Raw genomic sequence first — 25,649 nt, 5'->3', positions numbered from 1 at the left:
CAACCCAAACATAAATGTTCACAAAGGGTCTCAAGCCTGTCACAGCAATGCGATATAGGATATATTGTTCCGTTTAATATAGTCAGATTTGCAAAGATTAAACGATTTTTGCCTCGTACGGATCGCGACTCTCCAATTCAAATCCAATTCTAAACAATGACTTAATTAAGCGAAAACTGCGCACTTTCTGAAATAAAAACATATTGTAATACCTATAGCAGCCATAGGATCCGACCGACAGCATAAAAACTTACTTAATATATTAATTGCAAGCTTAAAATTATTGTCAACGAACCAAGCTAGGTTCAACTGAACGTATCCGAGTATTAAGCACAGCCCGCACTGTACGATAAAGCCAACCTTCTCACATTCTTGGAGTCAACAGCTTTTGAGAGCTGGCCCATATGGCTTCTGAATAGCTCCAATCTGATCCAAGCGACAGTCAAATATATTCCAATCATGGTCGGTGCTGTACTCTTTTGCCAAAGATAACCCAATACCTGTAGAGGCAGCCCAGAGATTAAGTGAAGATCATCTATTTTGGACCCGCACTAGTGTTACAGCATACACACACACAAACAAAATAAATTGTGCATAGATATGATGGTATAACACTTTAATTTCTTGTTTTTGTTGTTGTTTTGTAATTTAGATTTTTTAATTGGTGTTGTTGATGTTTTATTTGGAAGAAATGTACATTTCTTGTTCAATAAAAAAATGTGGTAGTTTTCATGTTTGCTTCTTCTTGAGTATTTTGAATAAGCTAATAATAACTATTTAGTTCATTCTTTTACTTTTATTAAAATTGTTGGCTTTGGTTTTTCTTGTTTGGTTTTGTTTAAATGTAGTTTTACGAAAAAATTTATTTATTTATTTATTCTTCTTCCTCCTCTTCTTCCTCTTCCTCTTCTTCCTCCTCTTCCTCTTCCTCCTCTTCCTCCTCCTCTTCTTCCTCATCTTCCTCGGCCTCCTCGTCTTCTTCCTCGACGACCTCCTCCTCGACCTCATCTTCATCTTCGACGATGTCCTCATCGGCCTTGGCATCCTCCTCGCCCTCGGGTGTCTCGGGCTCACCGGCCTTCTTGCCTGGTCGTTCTCCGAACCACTTTGGCAGTTTGGCTATATTGGATCGGGCAGAGAAGTGCAACATTAGCATACCAAAACTTAAGGCTTGTAATTACATTCATAAACAACAATTTGGACATGGAAAACATGGCACGACAATGAACAAAATGATGACTGGTAAAAAAAAAATAGTGTTTTGCTGTTGTCGCCCGCTGTTTTCCCTGCGGTACGGTCACAGTTACAATTTGAGTAACCACCAGTTACAGGATAAGCTACCAGACTATAGTACAATGCCAGGTGTGAAGCTAGGCAATTGGAGTACATACATTTTTGGCGGCCGGTGTATTGTTCCTTCTTCTCGTTCCAGATCTTCTCGTTTACATCCTTGGTGATCTCATCCCAGCCCTGTGTCCCAAAAGTGTGTGTGCGTTTTTGTGTGTGTTTATAATTTTTTTTGGTTTTAGTTTATGCGAATGTTACGAAATAGTACGAAACACGCAAATACAGTTGACATTTATAAAATATAGTATACAGAACATAGAAAGAAATAAAAGAGAGTAGACGTTAAGTGTGTTATCGTTAGCTACGAATATTGTGAATTGGACCCCCAACAAATCTAATATACAAATATGTTAACTTTTCACACTGACCGTCTGACCGTCTGACCGTCTGACTGACTGACTGACTGACTGACTGCCTGGCAGACAAATATGGTTGAATTGCTGACACAATGGATAAGATTTTGGTCACTTTGGCGGTGCCTTTGTATACATTGAACATAAGTAGTATGTATGCAGGTGGTACGAATAGTACAGAATAGTACAAAAGACATAGACATAATATACGAGTAGACATTTTATACGTAGACAATGAGTTTGAAGAGAGTCTCCAAAATGTGTATGAATTGTACGCGCTTACATTTTGTGCGCTGAGTAAACCTTTCCTGTTTTTCTTGCCATGTTTTTTCTAAGTTTTCCGCATACACCGTATTATAACCCTATATGGTGGATATATAGAGAAAAGTACAAAAAAAAAAACAACCCGTTGTTTTGCTAAAGTTTCTGAGAAGAACCCGCGGCTAACAAAAGTGTCAGCCCTGGCAACCCGAATACTTACACCCTCGAAGAGCTTCTTCTTGTCGTCATATGAGCGGGTATCCACACGTCTCTCATATTTGGAGGCGACTTGAATCTTGGGCTGTAATCAAATGAGATTTGCTGTCAAAATAGAACAGTATGATGATAAGGGGTTAAGTTCTTACCGGGTATTTGCCAGTCAAAGCTTCTGGGTCGAGACCCTTCTTCAAGGCTTTGTGCCTGAGCTGTTGCTTCTGTCTTTCCTTCAGCTCTTTCAACTGCAAGCGGACGTCATTTAATTGAAGGCACTGTACGAGTGTACAAGTGTATACTCACATCGTAGTCCTGACGTTTCTGCCTTTCTTCCAAGTCATACTTCTCAGTTTCCAATTTGACGATGAGCTCCCACAGTTCCTGGGCCTTCTCACGCAGCTTCTGCTCGCCTAAGCCTTCGATAGCGAGGGGCTTAATGCGGAACGACAACGAGATCTTCTTCTCCTCCTCCAATTGTTCCTTAGTCTTGTTACGTTCCATGGCGGCGGACGACAGTCCCAACTATATGCGTGCAATTTTCGATTTTTTTTCCATTTATAATTGACACATTTCGTTGTGTTTTGGTTTTTTTTTGGATGTGTGTGTGTGTTTTTTTGTATAGTTTTTTTTTTTTTTTTTTTTTTTTTTTTTGTAACAAAAATAACAACAATTTTTGGTTGGGGATGGCAGGTTACGGTGGTACGTGTGGAACAGGTACGGTTTAGAGTAAAAGACATGTATTGCAAATGACAGATTAGCAAAATTGTGGTGTGTGTGGGTTTGTGTGTAAAATGAGATTAAATAATTGAAATGGCAACGAACGGATACGAATCGGAAAAAAATAACGAAATATACAAGAACGTAGAGGTTGGAACGGCAAAATACGAGAATGGTTTGGGGAAGTGTATAAGTAGGCTGCATTTATGGAATTTCATATAATTACCACGCCTGTCTCCTTCTTGGCAATGGTGAAGTTGGGTCCCTTCTTGTCCTTGTCCTTCATGGCCTGCAACATGGCTTGACGCTTCTTTTCGGCTTCCTCGAGACGCATGCGCTTCTCTTCAATATCGCGCTGCTTCTTCTCTTCAGCCTCGCGGACGCGACGCTCTTCCTCCTCCTTCTTGCGCTGGGCCATCTTTTGCTCCTCCTCGGCACGCGAGATCTTGCGCTTGGCCTGCTTCTCCTTCAGTTTCTTCAGCTCATCCTCCTCCTTGGATCTCTGTTTGCGCCATTCGCTGATGTATTCTTTCAGCTGTTCATCGAGATCGGAGCGCTTCTGGTCCTGACGCTTGATGAACTCTGGATCGCCCTCACCTCTGCACAGCACATCAAACAGGACAAACAATTAGTAATTGCCATAAATATATACGAATCGTTTAGCTGGCTAAACTAACTAAGCTGTACGTAGGGTACGACTAAAACTATATGTATTTAATCCTAAAATTAATTACAATTACGTCAAATTGGCTTTGAACTCTTGTTGATTACTAAATATTACGAGTATTATTTGGAATTATTTATATGTTTAATATCCGCTTCACTCTAGTGTAAATATGTGCATAACTACATAGTATATAATATATGTATATATATATATATATTTTTATATTTATGGACTGGTTAAGAACTTAGCAATTAGTGACCATATCAAGAAGCATTAGATCTACAAAATTGTTAGTAATATCAGCTACAGGGCGGACCCAGAGCCCCATCTGGGGGGCAGCTGGTATACTTCTAGACTATACTAGATAAAAAGTAATGCAAGAACACACCAAAAATGTGAGATATTCGAGATATTAGAATGCAATGTAAATATATATTGCACATATTGATTGGATGAGTAATCTATATACAGACGTACATAACCTATAACTAGGTCTAGTAAACAAGTGTGGGGAGTTGTGCATACTGCAGAGGTCGTCTTGATTGCGACGATGGGTGAGTTGGGTGAGTTTGGTGAGTATTCGTTTAGCAGGCAATATAGTTAACATACATATATACATAAACTAATAATATTAAGTATTCGAAAATGGTGTCCGCTTAAGATATCACTAAGAATTTAGTATGTGTTAGACTTTACATATCATTTTTGTACACATTTCGTATGGCATAAACTTACTCGGCTGGTGTCTGAGGTGGTTTTCTATACGTGAGGCAAACATGGAGGTGGTTTTGATATATTTGGTGGTTTTGTGTTTCAAAAATTGGTTGGTTTTTTTTTTTTATTTATAGATTGGCACAAATTCACGATGAAGTACGCAAAAACACGTGTTGGGTTGAGAGATTTGTATTTTTTTTTTTTCATATGTAACAAAAATATTTATAGTTTTTTTTTTTTGTAAATTGTACAAACAAAAAAATCGTTGAAAAGAAAGAGAAAAACATTTTTGTTTAAAAAAAATTATAGAAAACAATTATTGTTGTTGCAACAAAACGAAAATAGTTTAAAAACAATAAATTAATGTAAGTACGTATTTGTTGTTTGTTGTTGTTGTTTTTGTTGTTGTTGTTGTTTTCTGGCATGTTGTAAATTGTAAATTCTAAAACTAAATTCCAAGCAACGAACTGAAAGCTATTTATACAAATGTTCAAAACTCAAAACTAAAACTTTAACTGGAACTGGAACTGGAACTTGAACTGGAACTGGAACTGGTGCTGGTCTTGAATGATCAAAAATAAGTTTTGCTGTGCTTTGTACAAAATCAATGAAAAGGTTTTTATTTTTTTGGACGGTTTTGTTGTTGGAAATGAAATTCGAGCAACGAATTTAACAAAATTTAGACTGGGCGAATTTTGGTTTGCGAACATTCCGGTTTCTCTTTGTGGGCTGTGCACATTTCCATTCCTCTTTAACTTGATCTTATGTTTATTTTTATAATCCTTATGCAAACACAAAGCACTCTTCACTCAGAATTCACTATACTTTCAACTGCAGAAACTTAATATTTCTCAAAGTTAATATTTCCCAAAAGTTCCTTATATATATACAATATTTTTTTCGGAGTAACTGATATCACCGTTATGCTTGATCTCTGATCTGGACGTTGGCAGCAACCGAGCCGCTCTGAAATCTCAGGCTACAGATTATTTTCCTACACATTCGTTTCGTTATCGGTACTTTAAAGAAATAGGAATATTATTTGGTAACGCAATTACTTACTTCCTGTAATAAGAAAGAGAAATAGAAAAACGGGGAGAAAGAGAGAGAAAAACAAATGTGATTTAAAATTCAATGTCTTAAATTCTTAATTGGTTGAACAAGAAGCCAGGCCAGCGATAGGCGAAATTTACTTTTGCGTTTTTTTTATTATTATTTTTTTCTCAGAAATTTCGAATGGTTTTATTCATTTTTCAAATTTTGGAGGAAAGGGAAAGACATGTTACGGCTACGATTACAAATACGAATACAATACATATACATATATATATATATTTATATATGTGAATATATATATTTAAATGTATACTGAATTTTGACTGGGTGGGCGGGGTGTTGGCGGGGTAGGCAATAGTATAGCTAGGATACACATAAAGACAGCTTTTAATATGTACATAACGTTTGCCAATTTGGTTGTTTGGAATTTGGAATTTACTCTGATATGTTTTGGGTGCGGTTCGGGAAATAATGTGGATGTGTTTTTTTTGTTTTTTTTTTTTTTTGGAATTTTTGTTATATTTTTTGTAATTGTTTGGTTTCTAAAATATGATTTCATTGCTTGTGTGGATATGTATGTATGAGTTAGTACATTTTGTACAAAAGTTTTGTTCAGATTGTTCAAATAGCAATTGATGTATATGTATATATATATATATAGGACAAGATATAAGTACGAGTACAACAACACAGAAAACAAAAACGAAAAATAAGAAAGAAATAAAATTTAAGAAAAAATGTACAAAATAATAAAAAAGAAATGAAATCAAAAGTTAATTAACTACAGACAAGTACACAAAACAGAAATGTTGCGTGGGATATTTTGGGCATTTGCACATTGACTTTCTCAAATTTTCTTTTTTGTTTGTTTGTTTTTTTTTTTTTGCATAACAAACACAAATACAAGGACGTATACAAATACAAATTCAAATATGTAAAATACATCAAATAATAATTGTTAAAAAAAAAAACATAAAAAAGAAGAGAACACCAATCGAGTTTTAGCTGCTCAGTTTGGCCACAAAAACTACTTACGTCTCCTCTCTGGTCTCCTCGACAACCTCCTCCTCTTCGGAACTGCTGGCGTGTTCGTAATTAAACGATGTGTATTTGGTTTTGTGCAAAAAACAATATCACAGGTGCATTTTGGTTCGATTTAGTTGATAGATTGGATCAAATTGGTTGGTGTGTATGCAAGATAGTTGTTCGAGTTGTTGTTGTAGTTGTTGTTGTCAAGTTGTTTGTTATTGATTTCGAGAGAAACGAAACGACAACATTAGCAGTTGATTGATTAAAACATTTGGGATTGGGTATAATGGTGGTTCACAGAGTCCCGGAGTTGCCGGCATACATAAATCATATCATATTTTCATGTGGTGTATTGTTGTACGTGGATGGGTTGGTGGTTGGGTCCAAAGTGGGGGGATTGTGATGAAAGTAGAAATTGTGTAAAAGGAATACAAATCAAACATGTGCCATAAAAAAGTCAAAAACCCAGTGTATTTTTTTAAACAAACACACGCACACAACTACAAAAACTGTGCATGTATGTGTTGAAGTTAATCAAATATTAATTTAATTTAAAACTAATAATATATACATATCAAATCTAGTGATCTGTAAGTGCCCAAGTTTAAAGGTTTAATAATTAGTTATTGGCTTTCGATATCGGATATCCTTAGTACAAATTGTCATCATTAATTTCATAACAATACGCAGCTATACCAAGAGACACACTGATCTCAACTGTTGTATGATTAAATAATAAACGTGCCGCGGCGCACGTGGCGCATACTTAATATGCCTGCTATTGCCTGCCCAGGATATGTACTTACGTGTATTCCTCATCGTCGGACATGGTTACGGTTTAGGATTGAAAAAACCTAAAAAGGCAAGAGGGAAAACACATTGATTAATTACGGTTCACACATCTCACTGTTAATGTTATTGTTACGCTTGCTGTTGTCACTGTTCACAGTTCACTGTTATTATGCACTGTTACTGTTCACTGCTCGTGCTGCTAACTGCTAACTGCTTACTGCTTACTGCTAATTGTCAATTGCAGCAACGCCAGCAGCAGCAGCAACAACATTGGCTAAAACCAAAATAGCCACAGCCTCCTCCTATTGTTGTTGTTCTTGTTCTTGTTGTTGTTGTTGTCATTGTTGTTTTCGCCTTGATATCGCTCTATATTTAGACAGGGGCAGTATCTGTGTCTGTATCTGCATATGTATACATTATATCTATGTATATCTATAACATATCTATGCCTGTATGCTGTCATAAGACACACACACACACACACACACACACAAACACACAAATTTAGCCATCTTTATTTTTATATAGCCGGCGACAATATTGTATCAGATCATAATTTGGGCGCCTCTTACAAAATTCGGTTATTTAATTTTATATACTCTTTCTGCTGTTGCCTCTGTCTGTGTGCATATGTATACATATATATATATATATATTTTTATATATTTTTATATATACTGTATGTGTGTGTGCGTGTGTGTATACGTATATGTATATCTTATTTTGCTTAATTTTTGTGTTGAGTTTTGTGTGAAATGCTTTGGCTTTCTGTTAAAAATAGACGGCGCGTATTGAATTTCTCTAACGACGACTCGCAACTATACGAAGCGCTTGAAGAGCTTTTACGATTACTTTTGATCGGGAAACGTTCCGATTTTTACCTTGGCACTAAATCAAAGGCAAACTGCAAAACTATCAACCATAGCCAACACACAAGATAAATAAAAACTAAACCAAGCAAATTAAGCTAAACTCTGACTGACAGCCAAATGTCAAAAAGTTGAATGCAAATTGTCAAAATGCTCGACAGAAGAATGCAATCCTATGTAGGTGTGTGTGCATGTGTATGTGTGTGTGTGAGTCTGTCTACGATTTCATAATTACAAGATTTATATATATGTATGTATATATATTTATGCATTTTTCGTGCTATAAAATCGGGTCACTAAAATATGGCTGCATGTAAAAATAAATTTACACACATGTGTTTAAATGCATGTATTGAAAATGCTAAAAATATTTTAACTGATTTTTCTTACAGCAGGTTCAACAACTATTGGAAAAGCCAGAGCGCATACTTAACATGACAAACTGTAATAAGTCTCAGCGCCTTTTGGTGATAATAATATAAACCTTAGTTAAACTTTTTCGCTATTTGCAATATTTTCTTGTTGGGACAAATATTTTGTATATGTATATACAATTGAAGAGCTGCTCAGCTAGGTCTAAATAATTATAATCCTTGCTTTACATCTTCAATTCCTGTCTTATATTAACTCTACATTTATTAACCCTTACGTTCTTTTAATTCATTGTTTCAATCTTTTTGCAACATATGGAAAATATGTTGAAACTAGAGCAGAGCAATCTGCTGAGTTGAAAAATAGAATATTACGTTCTCGTGCTGTGTGCACTAAATATAGAAATTTTCCAGCACCGATTTGGATTTGTCAGATATCATTGCGAGAGCATAAGTGTGTATATATATATATATGTATGTGTGTCTAGCTAGATCTGTCTATGTATATTTTGTGGGCTATGCGCGTGGGACTTTGTGTGTGTGGGTGTGGGTGTGTGTGTGGGTGTGGGTGTGTGTGCTTGGCCAACTCGTGCTGTCTAGAGACGCCTGCGCGCTGTGGACGGAACAACGCTGTCTCTGTGTGTGTGTGAGTATCTGTGTTGGCCATTTTGCCAAGGTAAAAACATACACTGCCAGGCACACACGCACGCACACACACACACACACACGCACGCACACGCACATACACAGGCAAAAGCGCACAGCTTATTTTTAAAATTTTCAGAACGCAAAAAATACAAAAGGAAAATACAGAAATGAAGGAATTCTTTAGCTTTGTATCTGCGAGATCATATAACACTTGGCTCTCAAAGCGCTCTCATTCTGAGATCTTTCGAAATTGTTCGTATTCCTGCTTGTTGTTGTTGCTGCTGTTGTTGTAGCTGCTTGTGTTGTTGCTGTTGCTGCTGGCTGTTGCTGCTGCTGCTGCTGCTGCTGTTATAGTTGTTGCATTTGTATACTGGTTGTTGTTGTCGTTGTCGTTGTTCTTGTTGTTATAAGCCCTAGGGCAATTATTTATAGTCTTTGCCAGGCATTGAACAAAAAAAATGTACAAAAAATATATAGAACAGAAAAAAAAAATTGCTTTGATATTCAAAATCCAATTTGAAAATCATGTCTGTTTTTTTCTTATCATTTTTAATTGTTTAACACACTGCGTACGTGAATTGTTTCTGTGCTTTGTCACTTGGAAAAAAATTGTATTAAAAAAATAAAAAAAAAAATTGAATTTTCAAGCATATGCGCACACAGGATTATATAAGATCTGCTTCTTCAATCTTTATGCATTTGTTTGCAATCTGTTTTTTTTTTTTAAATTAATTTCTTAGGCGTTTTCTTTATAAGTTCAACTCGCAAGGATTTATGTTCAATTTTGATAGAGATTTTTCATAAGTTTTTTTTGGCTTGTTCGATAACTTTGTAATATTTTTTAGTTTTTCTTTTCTTTTCTTTTTGGCAACACACTTGGCCAACTTACTTAGGGAAAAAGAAACAAATTGAACTCTCAACTAAAGTCCGAGCAGCTGACGTCGTAGGAGCGAATGCTGCGGTTCGACTAAACAGACTGACGATCCAAAGCGATGCTACACGTTATGTTAAAGAATTTTTTTCAGCTTGCGGAAAATGAAAAGCATTTCCCACCACTACCAATGCATGCGCGCTATGTACACACACACAGCGAGACGACAAAGGTCTTTACACACATACGTACGCGTATATAAATATTGGCAGACTCTATTAAATGAACGGGCGTGAAAAGGCGCGCTATATGCCGGTGCGAGGCGATCCCCAACGATGGCCAACAAGTGGCGATGCGCGGAGTGCAGAGGCGGACACCAACACAGCGACAAAGACTACGCAATCGAGCCACAAAATGCTTGGCAACCATGGCGCAGGAGCGCATAGCTATTGCATGGACCGGGGACTCGGCGGCAATGCGTGGGCGGCGGCGGTGCCAGCATTTATGTGCGTGTGTATGTGTGTGTTTGGGTGTGTATGTGTGTGTCTCTGTGCCAGCCTGGTAGCAGTAACAATTTCAGGTGGGCCGCTGCCTCTGCCGCCGCCACCGCCGCCGCCACCGCCTACATCCGCCCGACGCGTCGCCTTCTTGCGACTGAAACATAAACTTGTTGAATAAACAAAACGCACACACACACACACACACACACACGCACGCAGAGAAATCAAGAGATTTCCAAAACGAATACTTCCAATTGGCTATGTGCTATGTATATATATATATATATATAGTGTATATATGCTTATAACCAGATCAAGCATGTATATATAGAGCGAATATAGCCGGGCATATAGCGCATCTATGCGTTGGCGTTTGAGTTGTTTTTGGAATCAAATATCGTTGAACATAAATTTCACACCCATTAAATTAAATATATATATATATATAAATATATTTAGGCTGCGTATGTATTGTATAAATGTACACACACACACACACACACATAGCTAGGCTCTGCATAGTTTATAGCTCAGCCATAGAATAGCATTTGTTTGACTACGTGCAAATACATTGCAAGATTTAGATCAAATATATAAGTATATCTATGCATATATGTATATATATAAATATGTTTTACATGAGCACTTTTGATGTGGAAAAAAACAACGCTGCAACATTGCGACATCTGCCGAGCGCAGTGCATGCCCTTAAAGCCCACGAATCTTAACTATTTAACAGCTTTAGACAATCATGAATACATTTTAGTTTTATATATAGAAATCCAATATATAGAGTGCACATACATACATACACATACATACATATGTACGCTGACGTCGATTTTGGCTGCCAAATAGCCGGCCTTACTGCACAGCGGCCGTTCGTTCGTCTCTCTGTCTGTCTGTCCGTCTGTCTATAAGTTCGATCTATTCGTCATTGTTCTGCTTTTGATTTTCATTTGATTTGTTCGTGCAACATCTTTGCCTAATACCTGAGCAGCATACCCTGCTTGTCTTGCAATTGTCGAAATACTTAGCTAGTTAAGACTGTAAAATCTTCCAATGAATGGCTGTTTACTCTTTATTATGCTAGTGGGCTATGCAAACATATATTCATACATTTTTAAAAGTTAAGTCGTTGCAACCTAATTACTTATAATAATAATAAAGACTTTAACAATAAAAAAATATAAATAATAATACAAGCATTAATTTAGCAAATTTCCATAGATATATTTAAAATATTATAAAAATTAAAAAAAAAAAACTAAAAAAATCATTTGCATTAAGGTTATTCCCAAGAATTGATAAGAAATGTATTCCAATTTTAATATTTGATACAAATTCTATAAATTTTATACATTTTATACATTATAGTTCTGACAAATTGCATAAAATCAGCACGTTAAATAAACATCCGAACAAAATCAATGAGAACATTTTATGTAAGGTTGCTGATAAAATAGTAAATATGTAAATATATTAATAATATTGCCTAAGACAACCCTTAGAGAAAAGTTGATTATGAGTAGCTACTTGACTTTGCTCAAAATTTTTTAAGAATAAAAAACCTAAACTATATTAATCGAGATTGTTGAAGAGGCTTGTCTTTATACATAAACTAATCGTTATTGAAAACGTTAATCTCATTAAAACATAGATTTCAGCTAGTTAAAATTGCCAAATAATAATTTTGAAATAAGAGCCTAGTAATTATTAAAACATGTAAAACATTCTTCAACTTTACAATGTACTTAAGTTATTCAAAATGCGTAAGGTACCTACATATAATATATAATTAATATAAATAAATAAATAGTATATTGCATGTACGTATACTGTTAGCATGGCGCTGGACTTTCTATGATAAATGAGAATAATTATTCTCGTCATTTAAATTGTGCTCTTATTTGCGTTTTTTTTTTTGTTTTGTTTAGTATTTCATGCCACTGGGTAAAAGTATATGCTTATTTCTTAAATATAGACCTGCTCGTACATGTGTATCTGTATCTGAACACAAATTGGTGTTAGATTTATAAATACATATGTATGCAAGTCGAATGGATATAGACGGCGCGGGACTCTGAGCCATTTACAAAAAGCTCTTCGCATGGGAAAACACACCTGCAGCAGATCAAGAAACAAGAACTACAAATGAGAGAGTAGAAAGTCAGCTTGGAATTGACCTACTGAATATGCAATTACAATTGCATAACCAATGTTAAGATCAACAAGTCAGTTTTGATTTAATCAAAATGATTTGACTTGCTTACATTTCCAATATCTTATACAATCTTTAAGAAATTGTAAACCTAGCTACAAATCGTTGATCTAGTTTGATGTCAATTTGACAAAAAGCTCGCCAAAGTACGTAAGCTCCATTTAGTCGGCTTTAGCTGTAGCTACACATACATGTTCAAACATACATACATACATACATTCTTATATCAATTTCATTGAGGGCGTTTCTGTATATGTAAATGTACATTTACCATATGCTAATATTTATAACTTTGAACTTAGAAAGACCAAGCCAAATATTCCAACAATCTGTTTTGCATATAGTATGTGCACGTATGTGCATATGTCAGAAACAATATATGTCATACATGTATATATATATACATACACACATACAGCTATATATATTTTAGTTGCCTTCAACTAAATTTCAATTCGCATCATCTTCAACATCAACAAAATCAAGGAAAACAAATAGCAATGTTTCGGGTATTGGTGCTATTTTTGGGGTTCTTGTGTGGGCGAAGATGTGCTCGGCTCGTCTTCGGTTCTATTCGTTTCGACATATACATATCTACATTTTAGGATCGTGCATATATATGCATGTGCGTGGCTTATATGGGTTGTACTACAATGTGTTTAAATATCTATGTATTGGGGCTGCTCTTTATTGCGATTACTTGCAAATCAAACGGATGCACAGAACAAAAAACATAAACATACAATGCAAAATGTTTTCCATTTGCCTTATTTGTATTTTAAATTATATTTTTTCATATGACAACTAAGCAATGTTCAGCACAAGATCAGATAAACTTTATCGAGATCTATTGTGGCCGAAGCAGATTATTTGCTTATCTGATTATCTTATAATCAAAAAGCGCTCTATTAATTTACATTAACTTAGTTGTATTTCGGAAATCCGGGCTGTCAATCAAACCTATAAGAATAGCATAGAAAGAAGAGAAGCAAAGTCCTGTAAACTCAACTATACCATACCCAAGCATAAAAGTAGATTCTGATCGCTTGAAGATCTGATAACGTCCGTTATCTTACAAGCTTCCTTTGCTTTCCTTTAGCCGTAATTCAATTATTTCAGTTTGAATATCAAATCGCAAGTCACATTGTGATTCTATTTTTTTAACTCACATGGGAGATAACTTATATGTCCCCCAATACACATATTAAATTTAGTCGTGCACATATATGTAACATGTCTGAAAGAGGAATCTCTTCCACACCACACATACATATACATATAAATATTTAGTATCATCAGCAGAGTCTATCCCTTTACCAATTTTCGGGTCTGTCAGCATAACTTTAAGGTTTATGAACCCCGCTCTAAAATCAACATCGCCTATCTATTATATGCTTTATTTACATAGAAACCTTCTAAAACCCCGTTAAAACCTCCCCTGTGTATCTATTTTAGGTTTTTTTCACATTTGTGTGATATGTTTATACAAAAGTGACATTTTTGATTGTGAAATATAATAAATCTAATCATTTTATTTCAGTTAGGGCAATACAAATCTTAACAAAGGATATCTCATAGTCGAATAATCCTGAACAAACAAGTCCTGAGAAAAGAAAATATTATTTGAAGGTCTCTGAATTGTAATTCAAAACATTTATTAATAGGTAACTTTAACAAGTTGTGAATTGCAATGTTCAGATATCAAATATTTGAATATTATATTTTGTGTAAGCAAAGTAGGTCTCTAAATCTCGGTCACTCAAATACAGAGGCATGCATATGCATATACATATGTATATAAACATGTATGTAGGGTGCGAAAATGTGGGACTTGTGACTCAGACTCATTCTCGCTATTCTTAGTTTTAGAATAACTTTTAAATTGTATTAGGAGTACTCAAAAGATCGTAAGATATTTAATACAAACTCGGTTTTTGTGTTTATAAATTATGTTGATGTTTTAGAAAAGCAAACATATTTTGTAACAAACAACAATTCGGTGTGTGCCAAATTTAGAATATATACTTGCGGCGTTCGATTTAAAAATAAGTTCAACCAAATTAAACGAAATGAAAAACAGCAAAAAATAAAACATTTAAGAATGAAATTATAGACAGCTAACAAGAAAAGTATAGAAAATCGCATAAAGTAAGCACGGATTACCTATTTCAGAAATATATTTAACTCCTCTGCCCATTTGTATTATTATCTATCTGTTTCTTCATTCTTTATATATACATAAAACTTTATATATTTAATTTTGCTTTATAATGTATCCAACGATCAATATATTATCACCTTTGACTAAAACGTTCCTATTTTTCCCCATTGCCAAGACTGACCAAGTCTAGCTTATTGATTATAATGCTAATATATTCTGTTTTAGCTAGTAAAATGAGCGTTAAATTTACTTGAGCCGCATGGCATGTTAACACACCCCTTTTATGTTTTCTCGTTTTAGTGCCTGAAGGCAGTAAATCCAATGTTTTAATCTAATTTTTTTAAGCATTTGTACATATATGTGCATGCAGAGTATTACTATATGTAAGGAAAAAAAAATAGGCAACATGTAACGGCCTAACTATATTGTTATCTAGTATATTCGATAATTGGAAATCTAATATCGGCTAATTGTAGCTATAAATGTATCGCACTCAATGTCCAATTACGATTGTTTTATCTATCGGCCAGCCACCACAGCCTTTTGTCGATAGCCCCGCAGCTCTATTTGCAAATTTTGAAGAACAACGAAATAAGATATCTTACATACACATACATATATGTACGTGTGATATACGTTATTGTTTGGTGCGTTGTTTTATTTTTGTCTAACACTTTTGTTTGACACAGTGACGCAGCAAGGACACGTATCCGTTTCCACCTCCCTACCAGCATTCGTTGTTGTTGTTCCTGTCTGACTGACGCATATTTCGCAAAATTTTATAAAGTTTGCGTGACGTTCAAAGGTAAACATGGCCAGCGAGCCAGAGAACAAGCCGCCTATACTGCACATTCTGGTCGTCGGCTTCCATCACAAACTAGGCTGCCAGGTGGAGTTTTCTCATCCGCCGCTAATCGCCGGCTCAACTGGTCGCAACGAATGCCCGTCCGGCTGGAAGTATTTACCTACTTTGGCCCTTCCGGATGGCTCGCACAATTTCATGGAGGACACCGTCTTCTTCAATCTGCCCAGTCTGTTCGAGCCAGCGGCAAGTATTTACGGTGTATCCTGCTATCGCCAAATCCCCGTGGAGAAGCTCAAAATACGCACCGCGGACGTGACCCGCAGCACCGTACAAAAGTCAGTATGCATATTGGCACGCCTACCCATTTATGGCTATATTGAGGTGAAGCTGGCGCTTATCGCTGACGCCTTCTTTGACCAGGGCGACTTTAGCTGCACTGAGCTGCTCGTGAAGGCGTACCAGCAGTTGAATGCCTGTCTACTGGACGAGGAGACGCACCGTCCGCTGCGCCATTTTCATGTGGGTCTCTCGCTGCGCGAGATAGTGCTTCACTGGCGTCACAAGACGTTGATGCTCTTCAAATTGCTTCTGCTGCAGAGGCGAGTTGTCTGCTTTGGCTCCCCGGTGCGCGGCATGTGCGTGCTTATACTAGGCATGGCCTCGCTGATACCGCGTTTGTTGGAGAAGGGCTTCCAGGAGGTGGCCTGTGTGCGCACCTCACGCCCACTCTCGCCCATGCCCGATTTTACAGACTCACTGCAACGCGAGGCAGAGGCCGAGGCCGAGGTTGAAACCGAGATCGTAGCGGAAGCGGAGGACCTAACGCTGGTTTCGTCGGCAGCCTCTGCTGGCTCACAGTGCTGCAACAGCAGCGGCAACACCTCGCCACATACAACTCCGAACTCACAATCACAGGACTCCAGCTGCCCGACCACGACGCCAACGCACCACGAGCTGCAGCGCGTTGACTCAACGGAAAGCGGCACCAACGCCGGCGGCGGCAGCAAACGTAATGGACGCAGCAGCTCATTGACTCGCGAGGCTAGCGTCGACACCTTGGCCTGTAAGTTTACGCGCATTTGCCAGAAAACTACCCATATGCCTATACCCAATTATTTTTGGTAGCTAATCTGGCCGCGCTCTGCGCCATCAATCCAAACGATTATCGAGCACCTGTCAGCATTTTTGCAAGCGGAAATCTGTGCCTGCCCTACTTGTCGCTACCATACATGGACCTACTAAGCGATCCAATGGTGCTCTCCTATATCATTGGCACCTCTAATGTGCTATTCCAACAAAAGCGCCAGCTGGCTGATGTGCTCGTCGATATCGAGGCGGCTAATTTGGATGCACACGATCCGGAGCTGCGGCGCCAGCTGGTGCTCAGCACCGAGGACTTGCGCTTCATGGACTACATACTGAAGCACGTACAAACGCCCAAAGAGGATGCCGAAGGCAGCGAATATTGGATTCGTGAGCAGTTCCAGGGTTACATATTGGCACTACTGCGGACTGCGGTGGCACCTGGTAAGTCGAAGTTGGGTTTTATCGGCTCAAGCTGCATCGGATTATCCAATTAGTTTGCTTAGATATCAAGGACAATGATCACTTCAATCCGCACTTCATGAACGCCTTTAAGCGCACCCAGTGCTACCAGGAGTGGTTCGATGTGCGGCCGGATTCCGAATTTTTCGATGCGCTGCCCGCTGGACATCCATTTGCAGGCACCCTGTCCGTGGCGGACATGAAGCTGAAGCTGGCACAGTAAGTACAACGCGAGAATTGAATTGATGAACCTATTTGTATATTGTATTTTTTCCCTGTTCAGAACCATGCAGAACAGCGAAAGCGGGCGAAAGATTAATCAGGCGGTCAATAACACTAGCCGAGCCGTTGGCGGTGCCATCTCGCAGGCCAAAGGTGCCTTCTCCAGCTGGTGGTCATCTATAACGACTGCGCCCGCTAATAGTCCAGGCGGCGCTGCCTCCGGCTCTGGTCCTGGCAGTGACAGCAGTGAAGGCCACATTCTGAGTCACATTGACGAGGGTATCGACGGCGCTGCGGCATCGCAACAGCCGCAAGAGATCTCTGTTACATTCCAAAATCACAAGGACGAGGCCGAGCTGGATGTGGCAGGCGTCAGTATACACATGGCTAGCCAAATATGTGAGGAGAGTCTAGAGGAAGCGCACGAGTCAACTGATAGCTCACCGCAAAAGTCGCAGGGCATCGTCGAGATTGGCAGAGAGGCGGAGCTGCTTGACAAGGTCAGTCAAGAACATGCAGCAACAACAACAACAACAACACCAGCAACTACCCATGCACAATCTCAGCCACTTCGTGCCGGCTGTGGCGGTGATCTAGCTATCTCAAGTGGCACAGCTTCTGCTGTGGAACGCAACAATGGCGATGTTTTCATAGTTTGAGCAACAATCTCACAAACGCAACAGACACAACCACCACTAACAGCACACACACACACTCACACACCAAATTCTGTATAAATTTACCTAAGCTATACTATACATACTTATTTATTACAACAAAATGTTGTTTCAGTGCATTTTTGTTCCGTTTCGCATTACTCAAATTGGCCAAAAATTATATATTATATTATGTATGTGTATTCGTATGTATGTAAGCCACCCAATGAGCCTCACCCACTCCCCGAAAGGCCCAACCCCACGCGTTCTCGTATATGTAAACAGTACAATGTAAAGCAAAACCCAAACCGTACCAAGTGCAATTTATAACAATATAATCCAAATGTTTAATCTGCGTGGCAATAACTAGGCGAGAATCCAAAGCAAGCGATTGTAGCACCACTCTCTCTTTCTCACTCATATTGATATTTTATAGAGTATTTTGTAGTCGGCCTTGCAAACAGCTCTTCAGCCCAACTATTTCTGTACCTGTGTGTACAATCTTATTGAAAGCCGTTTACGGGATTGACTTACCAAATTATTCTATGTAATAATTTAAACATTCATCTAATAATACTTATAATGGAAATAATTATTTCATTAATACGTTTTCTCATACAAATTAAAGAGTTATTGAATTGAATAAATTATAAAACTTGCTATATTATTATAATTGTCTACATATTTTAAAGGGTAGACAGACAGCATCTATATGAAATATGAGTAAAGAGACAGATGGGCGGATATGCCTGTATTCATTTAACAGTTGATGTTCATCAAAAATATATTTTTACTACCCATTTCAATAAATCACGTTATTACCATGATCAAATCTAAGACATCATAGTAAAAACTTGAAGGTGTGTATAATTTATAATATATAACTGTTGGCAACAACATATTCAGTTTTTATAACTTAACCATGAAACATTCTGAACAACATATAAGTTAATTAATTCATTTTAGCATTTTTAAAGACCTCATTCAGTTCGTCTTCAAATGGCGGCAACCCGATGCCTTCGAGCTCCATTTTGAGATTGACCAGTTTGATCTTGTTTTGCGTATAAATCTCATTAAATTCTTTGAGCTGCTCCTCGCCATTTGCCAGGGCCTCTTGGTATTTCTTTAGAAAATCGTATCTGGCGCTCAAACGCTCCTGTTGTCGGCGTTCAGCAGCGCTGAGGGTTTCCTCATTCTGTTCCCTTTTGTTTTCCAAGAGCTCAGTTAGTTCGCGATGTTCCCGCTGAAGTTGCTCGACCTTTACGCTGAGTGCAAGCCTGCGTTCCTCCAATAGCTGTTGATGCTGTGCCCACATGGAGCTGTTGGTCTTAAAGTTCTGATGCAGTTGCGCCAATTGCTGCTCATATGACTGAATCTGTGTATTCAACTGGTTCAATTCGGCGTCAAGATTTCTATTTTGAAGCGTTAGTTCGGTTATGTGCTGCTCCAGATGCCGACGCCGCTCCTCGTGCTGGGCGCCACGCTGATCCAGCAATGCGAGCAGTTTGGTCAGACGCCGATTGCGTGCCTGAATGTCGGAATGCTGTGGTGGCAGCGGCAATACCAACTCCAGTTTCTCCTTCTCGCTGGCGCTGCATATGTCCGAGTCAAGACCAATGTTTTGCGCGTGTGTGTTAAATTTCTCCACCTTGTCCAGCAAATGTTTCTTGGCACGCGACAGTCGGACCTGCTGATTGTAGCCGCGCTCAGTAAACTCGCGCATTTGCCGCTTATAGAATTGCTCCTCATTCTCCAGATCGTTCAACATCACCTTCTTGCGCTGGAAATCTTCGGCTGAGCACTTTTGTCCGCGCACTTCGCGATGCAGTTGCTGCCGCTCCTTGCGCAGAACCAACATTCTGTCGGCATTTTGGGCACTACGCGCACATAGCTGTTCAATCTGGTCACGATATTCCTTCGTATTGTTTTGCATGGTCAGCAGCTCAAACGCCAGACGCTGATCCTGGGCACTTAACTGTTCCAGCTGCTCGTGATTGTTGTTGGTATGCAGCTGCAGCTGATCCTCCAGCTGCTGCAACTCCTTTTGCTGACGTGCGACGTCCGCGTCCAGAGATGCCGTGTCAGGCAAGTCACAAAGGCTTTTTATGATGCGATCGCTGCTCTCGCGCTTAAGCACCGCATACTCTTCCAGCTTTTGCTTATCCCACACAGCAAAGCAGTCCGCCGCTCTGGTGAACAGCAACTGAATCGTCTCCTCGTTAAGCATCACGCTGCTTGCCTGTGTGTCAGATAGGGCCATGGAGTCGAGGGTATTCTGCACATAGCTCGGCTGTTCACTTGTCTCCATAAAGGGAAACTCCTCGTATTGGCCAGATGCCTGCTGCTGAGCGGGCGACGGCGGCGCAAAGTCCTTGAGGAAGTCAAGCATAACGACGACATGGCCAAACGAGTGTTGTGTGGTGGGTGTCATTAGCCAGGACTTGTTCACCTGATACGGATAATTGAGCTTATGCAAGGCTTTCGTTATATCCTCAACATGATTGGTGCCCACGCTGATGCGATTGCGCCAAATAAATTGCAGGAAAAAGTTTACAATGCCCACAAATTGTTTCATCGTCATTTGGCGAAGTGCCGAACCACCTCGGCTGAAGAACTCGTTGGGAAAGCCTTGCAGAGCATGAATTTGTGACATTTCATCCAGATATTCAGCTATGAGCTGCGACTGCTCCTGCACCCACTTCTTATCCGTGTGCAGCACCACAGGCCGCTCCACCGAAGATGCCTGCCGATGTCGCAACGGCGTCATGCTGTTCCTATTGACATTGGCCACACTCCGCTTTGTTGTGGGCGGCGGACCCGTGCGAAGTGGCGTGCCACGATCCCGATCCTGGCTGAACTGCCGCGACTGCGGCTGCCAGTTGCTGTGAAGCAGCTGACTTGGTTTGTTTGCGGATGACGTTGTGCTGCGTAGCTGCGTCCTGAGTATAGTAGTAAGACATACCAAACATAGAAAAACTTCAATTTAATCTCCTTTTTTATATACCAGATCAACTTGCCTTGTTTGCCGCTTGTTAAGGACGTTGCTATCATCCCGGGCGTCATCATGAAACTCTGAGGTCCGTCGTGGGCGATACATATTCTACTAACACTATAAGCACACACAGAATGCAATTGGAGAAAATACATCCAAACAAAAAACTAGCTCGAAATTACTTTTCTGTTTAGCGCGTCAGTTGCTTTAAAATTTGGCATCGATGCGACAATGGCTTGCCCATCACTGCACATTATCGATATATCGATATCAACTCTGCGGCGGAGCATCGATCTTCAGGGCTGCAGCAAATCGCAAATTAGGGTGTACAAAAACCGATACTCTCTAAAAATGGCGCGCCCTGTTCAATTTTTGGGATCATAATAAAATAAAATGCACTTTATGACTATGACTTTCTTTCGTTTATTCCAACATATTAAATAATTTTAATTATTGTTTCGTTCGTTGGACAACAATCATGCTAATTTTATGTATTACATTAATTTATAATTATTATTTTAATTTAATATCGATCACATTTCCTTTCAGAACGTCTCATCTTTCCCTGTTCGCTTCACATAACGCACAAACAATATAATAATTAGATACATTATAATTTTACATTCTTAATTTTCAATACATACAAGTACACAAATGTGTTAAACTTAAAATATTTTTTACAATTATAAAAAAAAATAATGTACACCTATGCTTTTTAACAGGGGCAATAAATAATAATATGGTTTTATTGTAGTTTTTGGGAGGTGCGCATAGCAAAAAAAAAAATTGTCTCTTATATTAGGGGAAAAAAAAACATGTTTAAAACAACAAAGCGAGACTTGCAAAAATCAAATCTGCGCTAATACTATAAATTGTATTATATAAAAATTAAGTAGGCCATATTTAAGACTATTTTAGTGTATAATTTATATAGTTTAGATGCTTAAAGAAAACTGCGCACCATCACAACACAAACAACAAAAATGAAAATTCCTATATTGTTTGGTTTGAAGTTTTACACTATTGTATGAACTTTGCTGCTCTCGTTTCGGAGAAGCTTATTTATATATGTATAATATTGTCCTAAAAGCCTTAAAAAATATTACGCAAGCCAACACAGGCCAGACCTTCAAAATTTACAATATACTCGGTACATAATATCTTAGTAGAGCAAAGGAACACAAGCAAAAGCCATGTGAAAGCTACAAAAAAAGGGGAATCATTCTCAACATTCGAAATATTTAAAAAATATTTGCATAGGTCTTTTGTCTATTTGTTTTGGGTTTGATGTAGTCGAGTGTTGCTTTTTTTTTTTTTTTTGTGTTGTATTATGTGTGTGGTTTTGGTGTTTATCTTTGTGTATGATTACATGTATATACGTTCAGTTTCTATGTTAGAATTTAGGTACATTACAGTTCTTTGTATTATGTTGCTGCATCTGCAATTTCATATCGTTCTCAATTTGCATTATCCTATTGCGTGCTAACTAAGAAACTGGGCGCCATCGAAAACGATGCGGCCCCACAGCTATATTATGTATGTTGGCTTTGTCGCTAGTTGGGCGCATTCAGTGTGTCCAAATTGGAGCCGTATTGTTTGTTCACCGACATCGTAAAGAGCCAGGCGACAGCCAGCAAGCTGCTACCCAGTAGATCACCAAGCGCTGTCAGATATGGTATAGCCGAATTGTCCGGATCGATCTTCCACTTCCACATGGCGTGCACAATGATGTGCGCAATGTAGAGCAGCATCATTACCTGTTGGCAATATATGAAAATATGTTAGTTAAGCTCTTTTGAAGGAGACTACTCAAACTTACCTGTAGCAAACTGGCGATCAAATAGGATAACATAAATACCCACGTTACGGTAGTCGTGCTCATGTTAATATAATCGGCCGCAAAGATGAACAATACATTGCCGGGTATGGACATGGCGATGAGAATACGTGCCGTCTTAGCATAGGGCACTGTGCGTAAAATTTAATAATTATAATATAGCAAACATAGTTATATAGAGTTATGTGCTGCCCAACTTACCACCCTTGAAGAGTGCTCGCCACGGCCACTCGACGATCTTTGTGTGCGGTGGTATAATGCCAAATATTGAGCTTTGATGCAGCATTGTGGATATTTTGCTGGCCTGCACTGACACCAGATTGCCGCCAATGCCGTTAATAATCGGCTGGAAGACCACAAAACCAGTGAAGACCTCCACAGCGGCATCCAGTACGAGACCACCGAGCCTGCAAAATGTAAAAAAGAAAGTCTATATACAACGGTTTATAATTATATTAAATCTCTTCGTAAGCATTTAAGATCTGTTCAATTCCCTGCTAAGAATCTGAATAGAACTATGCACATTATAGATATAAGCTATATATATATATATAATAATGTATTACGTTCCCGCAGAGCTGTCAATTACTGATTAAATTGAAGTTGTGGTCTTTCCCAAGCATGCAACAATCTCAGCCCGAATTCCAAGGAGCATATCACTATTAAAAGGTGACTTGGCATGTCTTTTATCTCAAGTTTGAAACCGTCTAGACAACCTCAAGTAGCATACAAGTCATTAAACTTATTAAAACTAAGCATTAAATGCCTGATAATTTATAAAATCGTTTTTAATATATGCTTATAAAACATGGGTATATTAATACCCGTGCTGTCTATAAATAAACCAAGTTTGGCCAAAACTGGGCCGCGCTGACCGCCACGCTGCGAGTCAAGGACAACAAAAAACAATGGCCATTGGCTAAGCTGGCGATTTGCAGCCTTATAAATAATGAGAAACAAATAAAATATTAAATAAACCTATCAATCAAAAAGTGTTGCCAAATTTAGCATACCTAATGCCGCATGCTGAACATGAAATGGCACAAATTATAAAGTATAGATGTAGAAGCTCAAATTGTGCTTATCATGGCCCAATTCAGGCGGCAAGCACCAAGCCCCAAGCACCAAGTGCACTTCACAACAGACTGAGCGCGAGTGAGAGGATGATAGGTAGAAATGTAGATAGATCTTACCCGCTGATGCAGAGCGCCGATAGCACTGGAACCCAACCGCTCTTTAACACCGGCCGCGTATACTCATTCTTCAGCACAATGACGACCCACATGGGCAGCAGTATCAGATAGCAGGTAACCACAACGAAAGTGATCCACAGATGGGTCTCTGCAGCGGACAGAAGACGTTAGAGCAAGTGCTTTAGATTTATAAAACGGAGTGGGGGGGCAACATACTTATATTCTCATAGAGTAGCGAGGCAATGAAAGACAGCAAACTGATCGAGACAACATCACCAATGGAGGCAGCCAGCGGCGTGGCCAGGTTGTCCGGATTTAGGCGATACTTTTGGGAGAATAAAATCACAGCCACCAGCACAAAATCTGCAATGTCATTGAAATAGATATATGTTAAAGAAGGCAAATATTGGACTTAGCATGTAAATCTTACCCAGGACAAAACACGACGAGGTCGCCGTAAACATGGCCGATGCGGTCAACAGCATCACATTCTCAAAGTAAAAGTTACCGGTCATGGCTGCGCCCACACTTGTGGCAAACATGGCAACCAGAAAGGAGGCAACTGTTGCCTGCACCTGCACCAAGGCGATGTTCCCGACAATCATCCGTATCACATTCGAACGCGCTGTCATATTGCCCAAATTGACCTGCGTGGAGAGCCGAGAGGCGAGGCACATGTCCAGATTACCCTTTAGGCCAAGCAGCGCCGGCACCAGTATGAACAGCTCGCTAACATTCTTGAAGACGTACCATTTCTGCGATCACAAAGCACCATATAAATTAGTTGGTTGCCTAATATAAAGTAGCCATCATAAATATAATGCATTGGCCGCGATTTATGGCTACACATAAATAGCGATTATAAATCTGATAATGACGTCATTATCAAATCAGGCAATGCTGTCCTAGGTTATATGTACAACATATACACATGCTATAGATATTGTTTTTTTTTTTTTTTTGTATCGGTTCGGTTCGTCTTTAAGCATATTTTGTTGGGAGCTCGAGTTGGGTATATGCCGCCTGTAACTGGACCAGCGGTAAGTTTATACCAGAATTTTGAGACTAATTAGCGGCCAAATAAATATTTATTGAGTGCTGAACGTTTTTTTTTTTTTTTTGATTCGCTCTTATATGTATGCATATTCATCAGCTATTCATGTCGAACTTTATAAAGAAATGTATATATATGTATTTATTTATTGGGATCGGATTTAAGCTGATTTATTGTCTTCCCCAGAGAGCTTATGTACCTGTAAGGTGTTATTGATCTGTCTAAATCATGAAACTTTTGCATTGTTTTTAGAGACGTTTTATGAAAACTCTATTATGCAATTCGCAAGAAAATTGTTTAAAAAAAGATGTTAACAAGGCGAAAAATGCCTTCTAGACTTTTTGATTATCAACTGAGATCAAGACTTTGCAGTGTAATTTTTGCTGACTTTAACTTTGTAGAAAAACCAAGAAACTAAATCTGGTTTGGATATTGTCTGAGACTACTATTTAATTAAAATATATAAAATCTATAAGAACAGTCTATGGCACATTCAAAGATTCTTAAAAAATCGTATCTTTATTCATTTATTTCTATTTGGAGTCAATTAAACGA

At 38.5% G+C, this 25,649-nt stretch overlaps 4 protein-coding genes across 23 annotated transcripts in view; 1 reads left to right on the top strand and 3 right to left on the bottom strand.

Moving 5' to 3' along the window:
- Positions 1-774: 774 nt before the first annotated feature.
- TpnT (Troponin T, skeletal muscle) lies at positions 775-10,068 on the bottom strand. Of its 12 annotated transcripts, none has more exons than XM_064680837.1 (10): positions 9,927-10,068; positions 7,164-7,211; positions 6,364-6,408; positions 4,294-4,317; positions 3,121-3,490; positions 2,478-2,696; positions 2,327-2,419; positions 2,182-2,262; positions 1,984-2,062; positions 775-1,119 (listed from the first exon to the last, which is right to left on the bottom strand). In XM_064680837.1, the coding sequence occupies exons 2-10, from the start codon at positions 7,184-7,186 to the stop codon at positions 875-877; spliced, it is 1,179 nt and encodes a 392-aa protein (XP_064536907.1). In that variant the 5' UTR covers positions 7,187-7,211; positions 9,927-10,068; the 3' UTR covers positions 775-874. The 12 variants fall into 12 exon arrangements, with proteins under 12 accessions (XP_064536907.1, XP_064536904.1, XP_064536915.1 ...); XM_064680834.1 differs by having other exon boundaries at positions 3,118-3,490; positions 9,927-10,067; XM_064680845.1 differs by having other exon boundaries at positions 3,118-3,490; positions 6,364-6,405; positions 9,927-10,067.
- A 4,557-nt stretch (positions 10,069-14,625) lies between these two features.
- On the top strand, positions 14,626-18,369 carry LOC135427329 (late secretory pathway protein AVL9 homolog). 3 transcript variants are annotated; one of them, XM_064680791.1, is made up of 5 exons: positions 14,626-14,777; positions 15,480-16,658; positions 16,721-17,122; positions 17,176-17,359; positions 17,424-18,369. In XM_064680791.1, the coding sequence occupies exons 2-5, from the start codon at positions 15,602-15,604 to the stop codon at positions 18,019-18,021; spliced, it is 2,241 nt and encodes a 746-aa protein (XP_064536861.1). In that variant the 5' UTR covers positions 14,626-14,777; positions 15,480-15,601; the 3' UTR covers positions 18,022-18,369. The 3 variants fall into 3 exon arrangements, with proteins under 3 accessions (XP_064536861.1, XP_064536862.1, XP_064536863.1); XM_064680792.1 differs by lacking the exon at positions 14,626-14,777 and adding an exon at positions 15,332-15,411; XM_064680793.1 differs by lacking the exon at positions 14,626-14,777 and having other exon boundaries at positions 15,336-16,658; positions 17,185-17,359.
- A 499-nt stretch (positions 18,370-18,868) lies between these two features.
- Ndc80 lies at positions 18,869-21,251 on the bottom strand. The gene is made up of 2 exons (XM_064680794.1): positions 21,036-21,251; positions 18,869-20,957 (listed from the first exon to the last, which is right to left on the bottom strand). The coding sequence occupies exons 1-2, from the start codon at positions 21,113-21,115 to the stop codon at positions 18,971-18,973; spliced, it is 2,067 nt and encodes a 688-aa protein (XP_064536864.1). The 5' UTR covers positions 21,116-21,251; the 3' UTR covers positions 18,869-18,970.
- Positions 21,252-22,310: 1,059 nt separating this feature from the next.
- The window catches only part of LOC135427599 (solute carrier family 41 member 2), a 33,659-nt gene continuing 30,320 nt past the window's right edge, over positions 22,311-25,649 (bottom strand). For all 7 annotated transcript variants that reach the window (XM_064681155.1, XM_064681151.1, XM_064681157.1 and 4 more), the window contains 6 exons: positions 24,471-24,795; positions 24,257-24,403; positions 24,041-24,188; positions 23,049-23,254; positions 22,830-22,978; positions 22,311-22,767 (listed from right to left, as the gene is read on the bottom strand). In XM_064681155.1, coding sequence (XP_064537225.1) covers positions 22,564-22,767; positions 22,830-22,978; positions 23,049-23,254; positions 24,041-24,188; positions 24,257-24,403; positions 24,471-24,795 — 1,179 coding nt within the window. In that variant the 3' untranslated portion in view covers positions 22,311-22,563. The remainder of the gene's footprint in view (positions 22,768-22,829; positions 22,979-23,048; positions 23,255-24,040; positions 24,189-24,256; positions 24,404-24,470; positions 24,796-25,649) is intronic.

Source organism: Drosophila montana, unplaced genomic scaffold (assembly GCF_035044405.1).
Source record: "Drosophila montana isolate Dmon_TW-CO22-7 unplaced genomic scaffold, ASM3504440v1 contig_2178_1, whole genome shotgun sequence".
In the NCBI taxonomy this organism is placed as follows: Eukaryota; Metazoa; Arthropoda; class Insecta; order Diptera; family Drosophilidae; genus Drosophila; species Drosophila montana.
This window is presented reverse-complemented; position numbering and strand designations above follow the sequence as displayed.